Source organism: Convolutriloba macropyga, chromosome 2 (assembly GCF_964194025.1).
Source record: "Convolutriloba macropyga chromosome 2, txConMacr16.3, whole genome shotgun sequence".
Taxonomy (NCBI): Eukaryota; Metazoa; Xenacoelomorpha; order Acoela; family Convolutidae; genus Convolutriloba; species Convolutriloba macropyga.
Genome location: NC_134469.1, coordinates 47,403,913 through 47,416,623, shown reverse-complemented (window position 1 = coordinate 47,416,623; position 12,711 = coordinate 47,403,913). Strand labels below are relative to the sequence as shown.

The following is a 12,711-nucleotide window of genomic DNA, read 5'->3' as shown; positions in this document are numbered from 1 at the left end:
AATTGTGCTGACTTTATATAAACAATGTTCACGTTTTCTGAAGTGTTGAATTAATGTTAGAATTGTGTTGAAATTTAAAGGGTTGAGTTTAAGGAATGTGTTTAAAAAATGTGCTGATTTTTTTTGCAAGAAGTGTGTTGAATTTGTGTGAAGAATATGCTGAAAGTGCTGAATTCGGGAATTTTTGAAGTGCTGAATTTATGTAAGAGATGTTTTGACAAGTGCTAAAATTTTGTAAGAAAGATGCTGAATTTTTGTAAAAAATGTGTTGACGAGTGCTTAAATAATTTTCATTCAGCACATTCAGCGCCTAAAATTATACTGTCAACACATTCAGCATATTCCTTGCCTAATTTCAGCACATTCAGCGCTTTTCTTACAAAATTTCCCGCTTAGACCCTCTCTTATCTCGACCCGGGTATTCAAGTTTCTCAAAACAGTATTTAAAACAATAAACTATCATTATTAACATTTCAAACTGTGTAATTCGAAATTAAATTTTACAAATTGTTAAATTGCAGTCAAATCCGGGGAAAATAAAAATAAAATTAACCATTTGTATCCATTCCTGCAATTTGGGAGAGTCGTGTTATCCCAATTATTACATGGCAGCATCGATTAATGTCTAGCAAGGTTTCATTTTTCCAAAAGGAAGGCATAAGAAATCTCCTTCGCAGGTCAACTTATCCGATATCAGAGAGGGGTGAAATGTCGTTCAGTGGTAGCTTTTAGTAACATCCGCAATGAGCCGCAACCATATCTCGGAAGGTCTTCAGGATGACATTTTGGGATGGTTCCATGTACAACAAGGGGAGGGGCATCAATTTGTCAGGGACGCAGCAAGGCTGGGGCACTTTGGTTCTGCCGACGTGGGTGTTGTAGGCACTGAATGTGCCCTGCATAATGGCGTGGTTGGTGGCGTTGTATCGCTGGTCACTCGGCCATGGACACTCTCCCATGCACAGGTTCATCTCAAATGCTGAAAAATCAATCGTTTCACCAGATATTTTGTACAATGTTGCAATATTTTCCGACGGATCATTTCCAAATCCGGAGCTATATTACCACGAAAGGCTTACTATGTAATGTCACGTGTTCTGTAACAGGGTTGGGTGGGAGAACATAACGTATTTGGGTGGATGGGGGGTGAAACTAGAAATGACAATAGTCAAATGCGCCCAAATTTGACTTCATTATTTTGCGCAATTGACGACTCCACAATCGCATATCATATAACAGATTTGGTACATATCATTCTTGCATCGAATTTCCTGTTTACAATATTTGTTATCTGAAAAATATTTTTTCTTGTGTGCTTGGATTTGAATGAGCAACTCTAAAGAGACGTACGCACAGTTTTTCATCGATAGGTTAATCTCAAAATAAAATTGGTTGACATGCAATTTGAATTCTGCTCTTTTCAGTAAATCGAGACCTCTTTAGCAATTTCTCACAACCTTGCATTGATAGCTGTTTCCGATTAAGTTTCTATAAATTTTAGAAAAAGCTGCATCTTGCTTAGCTTAGAAGTTGCTTAGCTTTTATTGTTAGTTTCATTGCACATAAATATATAGCAGCAAATTTTATTGGACAACTGGAATTTGCAAATCAATATTCTGACATTTCCCTTTGTCTGAATAAGACGAAAAAAATAAATCAATGGCTGCACTGAAATTTTTGTTGGAACTTCGTTTTTCTCCAAAACAACAAATTGCATTTATTCTATTCGTAATTAGTAAACAAAAACGTTATGAACCTTCTAAAAACAAGAAAAGATATAAATTTCCTTGAATTCCGAATAAAAAAATGAGCAACGGTTTGTTTTAATGTTAAGGGTGGTCTCAATATTAGCAACTGCTTGCGAAAGTGAGCCTAACTTAAAGTCATTTCAGGTTTCTCGTATTGCTTACATCGTATCTATGATCTCAATTCTCAGATTCTGAAGTTCTCTTTTCAATTTTTTGTTAAGTTTCTCCAAATTTTTCGAGGCGCAAATTCAGTTTTGTAAATCAAGATTCCCCCAAAAAAAGTACAAGCAGATGCAACCGTTCATTTAAATATATTACTTGATCATCATTAAATCTCTCTGTACACCTTATAATATCTCCGGCACCGACTTCAGTTTTGTTGAGGTAAATAAGTTTATTGTAATTGTGATACCGGAGTTATCATGGCAACCAAGAAACTTAAAAGCACTATTATTATAAACATTCTTAAACCCGTATGTTATACTTTATAAAGTTGTAAATATGTATCTGCTGCTGGAATTTGGTTGTTCACTTTCAAGCCTGTGGCGTAACAGGTTTTGTTGAGTTCAACTAACGCACGTTAAAGAAAGCTGACGAATTTAAGTCAGCCAATATTCAGATGGTTCCTGGCCAGATAACAATATTTAGAGTTAACACAGTAGTTTTCATTATTGAGTTGGAACTAGAAAGATCGCTTCCACCAAGAACGTAAGTACCCATCTCTAGTTTACAATTAAATACTTCCGCTTTCCAGCCAGATAATAGAACGATTTGCAAAATTTATCCATTAAGAGGTCTCCACTTGGAGTTACAAAAAATCACTCCTGACGTGGCGAAGTCAGCAGGATTTGAACATGCGCGAGAACATCCCATCTGATTTTGAATCATGCGCCTTAACAACAGGCCATGAATGCAGTTATTGCATAGAAAAAGGTAGAAATTTTAAAGCTGTCATACCCAAAACAGATATAGGTGATCTTCCCAAATTATCAGAACCTAACGAAGAAGTCCAAATGGAAAGAAAACGTACTTAATAATAACATATTCTTAACCGTAGATCGATTATCGCGATACCCTCATGCGTAATATTTAGAAAACTACTGTAAAGTCCGCGGTATCCCTTGATCTCTGAGATGCGACCAAGCCCAGGCTTTCAAAGACACAATGCTTAAAGTTTTCTGTAAGAACAAAAACAAAACTAATTCTCGCTCCAGTTTGAGATCACAGAGGAACAAACGTGGTCGAAGGGTTGTTTCTAACCTTGAAACGTCGCCTAGCGGTATTTGGTGTTGACTCAAACGGAGTAACTCAAAGTTAAGCAATAGAACAGCTGGGATAAAAAGAAAACATAAGATTAATCCCCAATCGCACAACAAAAATATCCCATTCAACGCATCTTTCGGACAAAATCCTAATACCAAACTTTCAAATAATATTTACATTACCACCTCCGATAACAATATCATATAAAACTGAAACTCAATAGCTTAGACAATTTCGTGCTAACAAGAGGCATGAAAGTTAACAGTTACACTCCAACAGGAGATACATTTTTTCAACTTTATAAAGCATAAAATTTGAGTTAAAGAGAGTTTAAATTAGTACTTTCATGTTTATTGATTGCCATGAGAACTCAGATTCTCTCACAGTAATAATAAAACTGCTCTTAAAATTAGAAACAAGATTTTCAATGTTGATGTTTCATGTTTTGATGTCAAAATTTTGCATAGATTTTTCAAATTTGTGGTTTTTTCCTCTGTCTCTCTGAGACTTTGAGATATTTATTTCAACAGGGAGGCTCGGTTATTTGCGCTCCCACATATGATTTCTTCCTAGCTCAATCGACTTTTTTAAATTAATTGCCTAACAAACGTAGAGGTTAGAGATATATATAAGTAGAGGTTTGTGTAAAAATGGAAATGTTACCAACGTGAACTACTAAGGGAAATTTAAAATGCCATGCCAGAGAGCTCATGAAGCTTGCCATTAATTGGACTAAGAGACGATACCAATGTAAAATAAGCAAAAAGAGAAAAAATTATTGCTATGCCTCAAAAGCCAATTTTAAAAGCTTATAGCAGCAGAATCAAAATGAAAACAGATACAACTCAAAAAACATTAAATTTTTTCTTCTCAATCACAAACCAGACGATACCTTATAAATGAAATAGGCTGCCAACCATGTTTTAAAGGCCAAAAAGACAACAAAAACACAAAAAGTTAGCGCTAAGAAATTTATCAAAACGCATAGAGTGCAAGATATTAAACAACGGCTGTATCTTGAAAACAAAAATTTCTTAAACATTTGAAAACAAATGAAATCAAAATCATCAAAACAGTTAGCTACCTAATGAACGAGTTGGAAAGCACTTTAACCTCATCCAGTTAAATGAAGACATTGATAACTATCATTGATCAGAAAAAACCTACATTTACATAACAAAACAGCAAGAGAAAAATTTAACTAAGATAATAAAAATTCAGATTAAAAAATCGATTTTTTTTCCAATGGCGTCTGTCAGTAGTGTGATAATGTGACTTAAAAGGCATCATCCATTATGAACTGATATATGGAAATCAGTTAATTTTAATGAAATCTCGTTATATGAGAGACATCAAAATCAACAGTTTTAACCGAAAACAAAATTCACGTTAATTTCGGTCTCGATTTGAAACCAATGAGATCTTTCATAACCTGAAACGAGTCTCATAACTACAGCAGAAAGTTAACACAATCAGTAAAAAACCAAAAATCTAACAGAACAAAACCAGAAAGAAGTGTCGAAGCCATTAAAGGCCATAAGTTTCTCGCTGCTTATTTTCGTTATGTTTAGCAAAGAGTTTTTGAACGCCAATGGGTATTTTCAATATTAAAGCAAAGTGAAAGACTTCTAAAGAGAACCACATTTATACACGGTTTCATGAAAACTTTTTTCATCGAAGCCATACAACCAAAGAATAGAAGACAAAACCTCTAACGAGACTATTTTTGATACGATATAAAGCATAGTGCAATTGGCTTTTTTGGGGAATACCCTACAAGCTAAAGAAATGATTATTCAACTTTTCGATTGTTTTGAGATTTCTAACAGCCTTTAGGTATGCATTCAAAGCAATAAGTAAGTTCGCATAATCTTTTTTTTGGGAGCTTATTGTACTTTTTATTAACCATGCTGAGACATATGACTAAAAAAATGCAGGCGGAACTCAAACGTTATTTAAAAATTACGATAACGGACTGTGGAAGCCATAAAAACCAAGAACTTTTATTCCCTGAAAACAAATAATGGTTTGTTGGGCGCGTATGGTGGTAAAAAAGATAATATAACATTGAATTGAAAGGGTAATTGTGACTGAATGACACCGGAGTAACCAAAAAAATGTGAAAAATTCCGGAACAAAGAGCTAGAGCTCTCAAATACAAATTGACTGCTTCAGATCGTAAACTTCACGATATGGCCGAAACTAGCTTTTATTTTACCGCTGCTCCTTTTTGAGGAACACAAAATTGAAATTTTTTACTGAAAATATTAATTATGAGTTAAGACATTGATACAAAAAAATCTAAAAGTAGGCAAAAAGGGCACTATAGGTGAAGGAAATCAAGCTCAAATTTCAAGTCAAATGCTCACAAAAATTTTAAACCTCGATAACTCGATTTTAACTAAAATGGGAAATTCAAAAAAAATCTTATCAATTTCGGATTACCAAACACCACTTACGATTTTCTACGATGAATATATCGATCGGCCAAAATTTGCAGAACAAAAAGAAAGAACTCATTTGAGTATATTGTTCCTCCCCAACTAGGTGGTGTCGAAAAAATTTCAGCGGAACTATTATTTACAAACTCACGTAAAAATTGTTATATTGTATTTGTTTAATATGTGGTATGCCTGGTAAAATTATGTTGCTGAAACGGGAATCTAGGCTTAAAATGCATTTTTATTGGGAAGGAAATTTTTGTTTCCCAAATTTAATTGCCTCTTGAGTCTTCTTATGTTCTATTCTGTTAAAACAGATAAAAAATCAGAAATATAATTTATGCAATTGAGGACATTTAAGCAGTTGCTTTAATAAAATTAAACTCTGCAAAAACAATCGTCAATCAAATTTTTGGTGGCCACTTCATTTGAAAAAGTTGCAAAATTAAATAGAAAACAAACATTCTTTAAATTTTTTTTTGAAATTAAATTGCGCTGTCTTTTATTAATAAAAAATTGATTTAGTTTTTTTTTTGAAATTATTGGTGTTCAATTTCTCTGTGTTTTTGTGGTAAATTATGCCTTGAGTTAAAATTCATTCTGAAAAACGGCCGCGTAATCCAGTTGTTCTTTTTGGGTTATATTTTGTTTTGTTTTTTAACCCATTTTAAAATATCGCTGTAATATGACCATGCATGATGCCATGCAAATCACGTGCAATAACTTCATTCATCAATCCTCATCTTTTTTTTTCTTTTTGGTCTATTTCGAGCTTCTATATACAATTTTATGACTGCTCAGAATTTATGAACCGTATACGAGATATTTTATTACGGAGACCATAAACGATATACCGTACAAGGTTACCGGTGCGAAACACCTTTGACTCTATATCATAACTCAGAACCGTTTATGACTTCGTGCGCTCTAGTAAAATCAAATTATTATGATTAAAACCTGCAATTAACGCATTTATTAGTGAGCCGTGTATTTAATGTGCTGAACTAACTCTCGGGTCCGATGACGAAGTCTTTCGTCCAGCCAATCTCTGTGAAGTTAGCAATGAACTGCACGAGACGACAGGGGTTCTGGGTGTATCCGGGCAGCGACCTCCTCATCCTCATCTCCGATTCCTCCTCGTGGGCCGCCTCGTGTTGGTTCACGAGTGGAAAAACAGTCGGGTACCAGGATTGAGTCGTGTCTACGACATTAAGCTTGTCTGTTACGTAATACACAATTAGGGGTCGATGGGACCATGCAGGGCTGTCATTGTTTCTGAAAATGCTTTCGTGAAACTGTTTGTCTGTGAACTTGTTGGGGTTTTCAATCACGCCCACTGGCAGCTCATTTGGTGACAATACAAGTCGTATTTTGTGTCTTTGTGTCGATTCATAGTTGTGTAACAAAGTATGCTTTATCCGAACTACTTGCTGGTCGGGTTGTGAGTAATTTAGGTATACTGAAGTTAAATAAATGCTGAGATAGCTGAATTTGGTGTTCTTAGTTTGAGGCGTATTTGTTGACTCGACTGTGGGTATAATTTGATAGATGTGAATTTGATGGGATCCCTTTGTCCAGAATTGCAGTTTTGTAAATAGCCTCAGCTCAAGGGCCACTGTTGTCTCTGTCGACTCCCTTTCAGGAATTGAAAATAGAAATGTGTACTTGTTGCCCGCTCCTAAAAAGATCCTTATTGTAACTTTTTAGTCATAAATCCCTTGTATCATAGCAATATGGGCGCTCTCTCCCTCTCTCTCTGGAGACAGCTAGTCGGAGCTAGAAAGTAAAGCCTCAGCCCCGATTACCACAACTATATCATCATAACCCGATCATGACATGGGCATGGCGGAAGATTATACTTAACCAAGGATTTTTCAATTTCATAACAACAAGTTTCGGTAATTTATTCAAAAATAAACGGCATTTTCTCTAAGAAGAGTTTTCTTGGAAATTTTGAATTTACTATTACATTTTAGCCGCCAATTCTGTACAATTACCGCAAATTTCATGACCGTATTTTTGATATCATATTTTTTCCGATTTTTTTTTTGTAAGAGACGATAAATTTCGGTAGTAAAAAGTATTCATGAGAAATTTCCAAAATTAAATTGTCTTCTTTTCAATTAAACAGTTGAATAGATGTTCTTCAATTCATTTACCTCATTTGTGTTTTTTAACCATGATGTCTAACACACTCTTGTGGCTGGTCACATTTATTTGGATGTATTTTTAATTTTGAGCTACTTAATTGACGTGTGGAAACTACTTGAACGTAATTTAAGCGTTTTCCACATTGAGCGCCTGTAATGATGAATATTCAAATTACTACTTTCATTGTTTCATAATTTGTATAAGCTATAAACTCAAAAACCTGAACTTTGAGAGCAATTAATTATAAATTTGTTCTTTAATTGAGAAAAACCTAAAAACTAGAAAATTAGAAAATTTTGGGAAAATTTGGTCTTTCATAGAAAAAAATGAGAAAGTACAATAAAACGTTCATTTTGAATCATACTCTTGCATATTATATCGCCGAAAACTGTTGACAAGGGAGAGCACACGTGGGAGAAAAATGGGTTTTCGTGCTCTGGGTACCACAAAAGATTCTGGATTTTCACGGATTTTAATAAAATTTCTGCAGATTTGTGTTTGGGCATGAAAGATACTTTAGTGTTTGTTTTGTTGCAAAAAATTGATGAACCAAACACCTGCTTAGTTTTTTCAATCGAATGATTGTGTCAGTCCCGTTATGAGGAAATATTTCGTTCATTATATCTCATTACCAAAATTTTGACGAGGGGACGTTATAATAATTATAACGATAGTAAAATTTATAGTATAATTATTAAAAATAACCCTAATGCGAATAGTAATGATAATATTGATAATGGTGATAGAAGTAAAAACAAAAATAAGAATATCAATATGGTTGACTGGAAAATCTTCTACACCCAGTTCCGCAACCTGCGGCATAATACAAAAGTTGCTTACTAGTAACGAACTATGCAAACAAAAAAAAAAACAAAACATAAGATCCCACAAACAACACTTGTTTTTCAATAATGAAAACCATTGGAAACTCATTAAAAGAGTAGCAATTATGAAGAATAAATTGGTTTTCAAATCTAAAGACATAATATAGCGCAAATATAAACAGATCATTTAGATATGACAGGTCAGCTGTAGTCTCGAAAAGCCTAGTCTTGATTCAAGCAAATTCTGAGAATTGATTTATAGATGATAGGCGAAGTTAAAAACTCTGAATAATTATTTTCAATGAAAGTTACCTCGCCGATAGTTTTTCTGGTTACTGAGCAAAATTATTGTACATGAGTTTTTGATGATAAAATAAATATTGTAATAAAATAATTCTATCAATGTTTCTGAGATTTTTCTTCGTTTTTTTTGTGACAAGTGTGTTTTGATGGGTGTTCTAAAAATTTTTCATGAGACTGGAAAGATACAAGACAAAATACAATAAATCGTCTTATTTAAACCATAACTCATCAATTGCATAAAATAATATTACTATTCGTTCACGCTTCTCAATGCCAATAGCGCCTGTCCCGATTGATTCATGTACACCCTTTTGTGTGTGTTTGATTTTGATTTTCAAGAGAATTTAAGCTAGTTTAAGTTTCTGAGCAGGTCATTTTCAGAATTTTGGGGAAAGGTTCTGCTATTGCTAACTACATGAATATCAAAATTGAGGGCATTGTGAGACGAACTTCACTTAGCCTAAGTGCTATTCAATTTTTTTTTCGTAACAATAACTGATTACAAGATATATATTGACAAACAAAAATGATTGTAACCTGATTTGTCGGGATAGAGCTTGATCTCGTTAACATTCTCGTATGGAGTTGTAAGTTTTCCCTCCTTAGCTGCTTTCGAATAAATATTTTGTAAAAAATCAGGCAAGCGCTGCTCTGGTTTTTCTTCGCGTGTCTTGGAGTCAAAGTTCCTCGAGGGAAGTTCTCGGGACAGAGGCACTGATTTGAAGTTGAGGCGACTTTTTAAGGTTCCCGGGTCGGGTAGGGGGTCTTCGGCGGCGCGGGAGGATATGAGCCTTAGCCCAATGAAGGGCAGCAAGTAAAAGAGGTAACAATTATAATTAAGTAACCCTGGCATAACTTGTTAACATGTCGCAGTGAAATGGTTCTGAGCTTGGGCTGTAAACAGGCTAGTAGTGGAGAAATGCGGGCAACTTTGGGCAAATGTCGTTGGGATACGGTGACGGAATTAAAGTTGTGTTATTGGATCAAAAGTGTATCAGAAATCAGGTGAAAGTGAATGGCTGACTTGGCGAATAAAAGAGAGGAGAGAAAGAGAGGGAACGAATATCTATCTATTTAGACGGGGGAGGGGTGGGTGGGGTTGGTTGTTTGTTGGGTTGGTGTGTATTAAATAATGCAAAGTGAGAGGAGAGAGAGAGAAAGAGAGAGAAAGATTGGATTTGTTGGTGGATATTGTGCTGGTAAGTCTGAGTTATTTTAGCTAATCTGCAAGATATGTTCTCGCGCTTTTTAGCAATCCATAAATGACACTAGGCTCTAAGCCCATCATTAGGGGGTATATTGAGTTAGGCAGAGCAAGGATAACAAGGAAATGATCATATCGAAATGCAATTTTAAATTATTTCGCCCCGGCACTTCCAACTTTAGTCCCTGCTTTTGCTTGTCGCTCCCTTTGCTGCGCTCCCCGCTATGAGCTGAAAGTGAAGTGTGCACGTGTAAGCTAGAAAAGAAAAGAAAAGAAAAGAAAAGACCACTCTTACTAATACAGACACCTGTTTTATGGACCAGTTGAACTTATGCCTCGGCCCTTTAATTGTAACTTTGACCTACTTGGGCTACTAGGGCTACTCTCAGCTGATTGAGGCAACTAAACTGGAGTAAAGTGTCTCTCTTGTTACTCTCTGGTCCACCTCAGCTGGTCTAAGATAGTTGTTGTCGACTTGGCGAGCTCTAGGCTTAACGGTGGGTGCGCGGGAGGTGAGAAGAGTTGTAGCGGGTAATGTTTCCAGAAATGTTTCCAAATTTGCTCGTTTGGAAAATTGAGAATCGGCGGGAGTTACGAGTTCATAGACTAGTTGTGAGAGTGTTTAGGGAGCTGAAATTGTTTTTATGAAGGAGAGGGAGAGAAAGTGAATTTAGGAGTGAAGCATAGAAATGAGAGAGAGAGAGAGAGAGAGGAGTCTATATATATATATATATATATATATATAATCTGAAGATTGTCAGTGTCGCATAAGATTATCTGGCCCATAAATGGGGTATTTAGTAAATAAATTTTGAGAGCCAAACCCAGGAATCTTGCCAAACTTATTTATTACCTGGGCTGACTGATTAATCAGTAAATGGGTTGAAAATTGATAAAACGGTGCTGGTCTTTATTAACAAGCAATTACAGTGGTAGTTTGTGCGATAGAGAGGCGCATAAAACGTACAAGATATTGGTGCTTTTTGTCAATAATCAAACGAGCGCCTACCACTTGAAAAATATTACGAGCAAGAATTGAAGATGCTTTCTTGTATAATTGAACAAAAGACTACCAAGTGATAAAATGATAAAGCTCTAGACGACTAGTTTATGAATTTATCGCCAGCAATACGATGGCCGCATTGATTTAATTTAGATATTGAATATAAAGATTAAAATGGCAAAAGCCAAAAGTTGTGATTAAATCAAAAATGCTGATACAACAAAAACTTTGTGATTCTTTCTTACAATAATATTAAGTTATCATTGAAAATTTTTGATTCGAAAATTGAAAATCAGACCTTTTGTGTTAAAATTTAAGAAGGTGGATTTTAAAAATGATGCAGCTGAATTATTTGTCATTATTAGATGCAAACAAGTTTAAAACATTACTTGAGTACATGTCAAAACGACGTTAAGATAATGACTAGCGACTTAATTGGATTCTAAAAGCGCTTCAAGTCATCTGCTAATTAATAAAAAAGTCGAGAGCTATTTTTCACAAATAGCCAATTACAATTTTCAACTAGTTTACATCAAATGGCCAGAACACACGGCACCTCAGCTAAAACTATCTTTGCTCCTTAAGCAAATTTATGGCAGGCGGACCACGTTTACTGCTAACACATACATTGATGGACTCACTCTCTCTCTCTCTACCTTGTTAGCTCGCTCACTCGCTCTCTCTCGTCTCTCTTTTCTATCTTTTGGTCTATGTTTGGAGAGAGAGAAAGAGAGAAAGAGAGAAAAGAAATAACAATATACGACTTAGCACATGACTTGTTTAATGATTCTGCTTGTTATATTCAAGCGGAGATAGGTAGCACAGCTTAATTATACCATACAGTCACGGAGAGTAATTGTAATCAACAGCGCACTCATCAACAACCGCCGATGCAATTTTGTGGCTCTTAACTTGTAATTTTTTAATCTCAAGAGAACAACTTTTTAACGACTATGTAAATTATGCAATTTTGCTTTGCCACCACAACATAGAACACGCCGACGCCAACCACCGCCACCATCACCGGACCGCGTTTTGCACTTTCTCCGGGCCATGCCAATTATTCTAATCTTGACCATTTTAATCTTTTCAAAATTGATTTACAGATAAACTCGCTCACCGACACTCTAAATTCCTCCGCCGCCTACGCATTAGCGCACCTTTTATATAGGCTCAGTACAGCGGGGTGCATTTGGAAATCAATAACTTACTTGATCAGGGCTCTGTTACCAGACGAATTTTTAATGCAACGCTGATCTTCAAAATTAAAGTTCACAATTTATTGCTTTCATTTCGCGGAATTTCGCCTGTTGGCTTTGAAGAAAATAACCAAAAGTAACTTATTTCCTAGCATAACTTGTAGGTGAAGGCAAACAACTCTTACTCGCTGGGGAAAACAACCAAGGCATGGTTGAAAGGTAGCAAAATAATTGATGAACAACAAACAACCGACTCATCCTGGCTGTGATTACCAACAGAACAGATGAAAGAGAAGGACAAAATTACTTTTAATATAATCAAAGTCTGCTAATACCACCATGACTTGCTGTTCAAAAAAGGAAATAATAGTCATCTTCAAAGTCATTACGAACCATAAAAAAGTTTTTTTTATTGAAACTTGAGAAGCGCAATATAATTTTTAAAATTAGCGGTTTTATAGAACCGCAAGCCCAATACCTTTTTGGATCAAATGTTACTAGTTCAATGTTTGTTTTTTCTATTTTTGCTGAGAGCTTCAAATGATTTTATAAATTTTCATAATTTCATAATTTGT

General features: G+C 35.1%; 1 protein-coding gene across 3 annotated transcripts; it reads right to left on the bottom strand.

Annotated features, from left to right (window-relative positions):
- Positions 1–437: 437 nt before the first annotated feature.
- LOC142358709 (bone morphogenetic protein 2-like) lies at positions 438–11,030 on the bottom strand. 3 transcript variants are annotated; one of them, XM_075410239.1, is made up of 4 exons: positions 10,300–11,030; positions 9,268–10,189; positions 6,462–7,130; positions 438–979 (listed from the first exon to the last, which is right to left on the bottom strand). In XM_075410239.1, the coding sequence occupies exons 2-4, from the start codon at positions 9,581–9,583 to the stop codon at positions 729–731; spliced, it is 1,236 nt and encodes a 411-aa protein (XP_075266354.1). In that variant the 5' UTR covers positions 9,584–10,189; positions 10,300–11,030; the 3' UTR covers positions 438–728. The 3 variants fall into 3 exon arrangements, with proteins under 3 accessions (XP_075266354.1, XP_075266355.1, XP_075266353.1); XM_075410240.1 differs by having other exon boundaries at positions 10,788–11,030; XM_075410238.1 differs by having other exon boundaries at positions 9,268–11,030.
- Between the last annotated feature and the right edge of the window lie 1,681 nt (positions 11,031–12,711).

Excerpts from the sequence above, each read along its gene's own strand:
- LOC142358709 (XM_075410238.1), bottom strand. The coding sequence starts at position 9,583 with ATGCCAGGGTTACTTAATTATAATTGTTACCTCTTTTACTTGCTGCCC. Across the intron at positions 7,131-9,267 it reads GCTCTATCCCGACAAATCAG|GAGCGGGCAACAAGTACACA; the intron begins GTTACAATCATT and ends GGATCTTTTTAG. Across the intron at positions 980-6,461 it reads CTTCGTCATCGGACCCGAGA|CATTTGAGATGAACCTGTGC; the intron begins GTTAGTTCAGCA and ends TTGATTTTTCAG.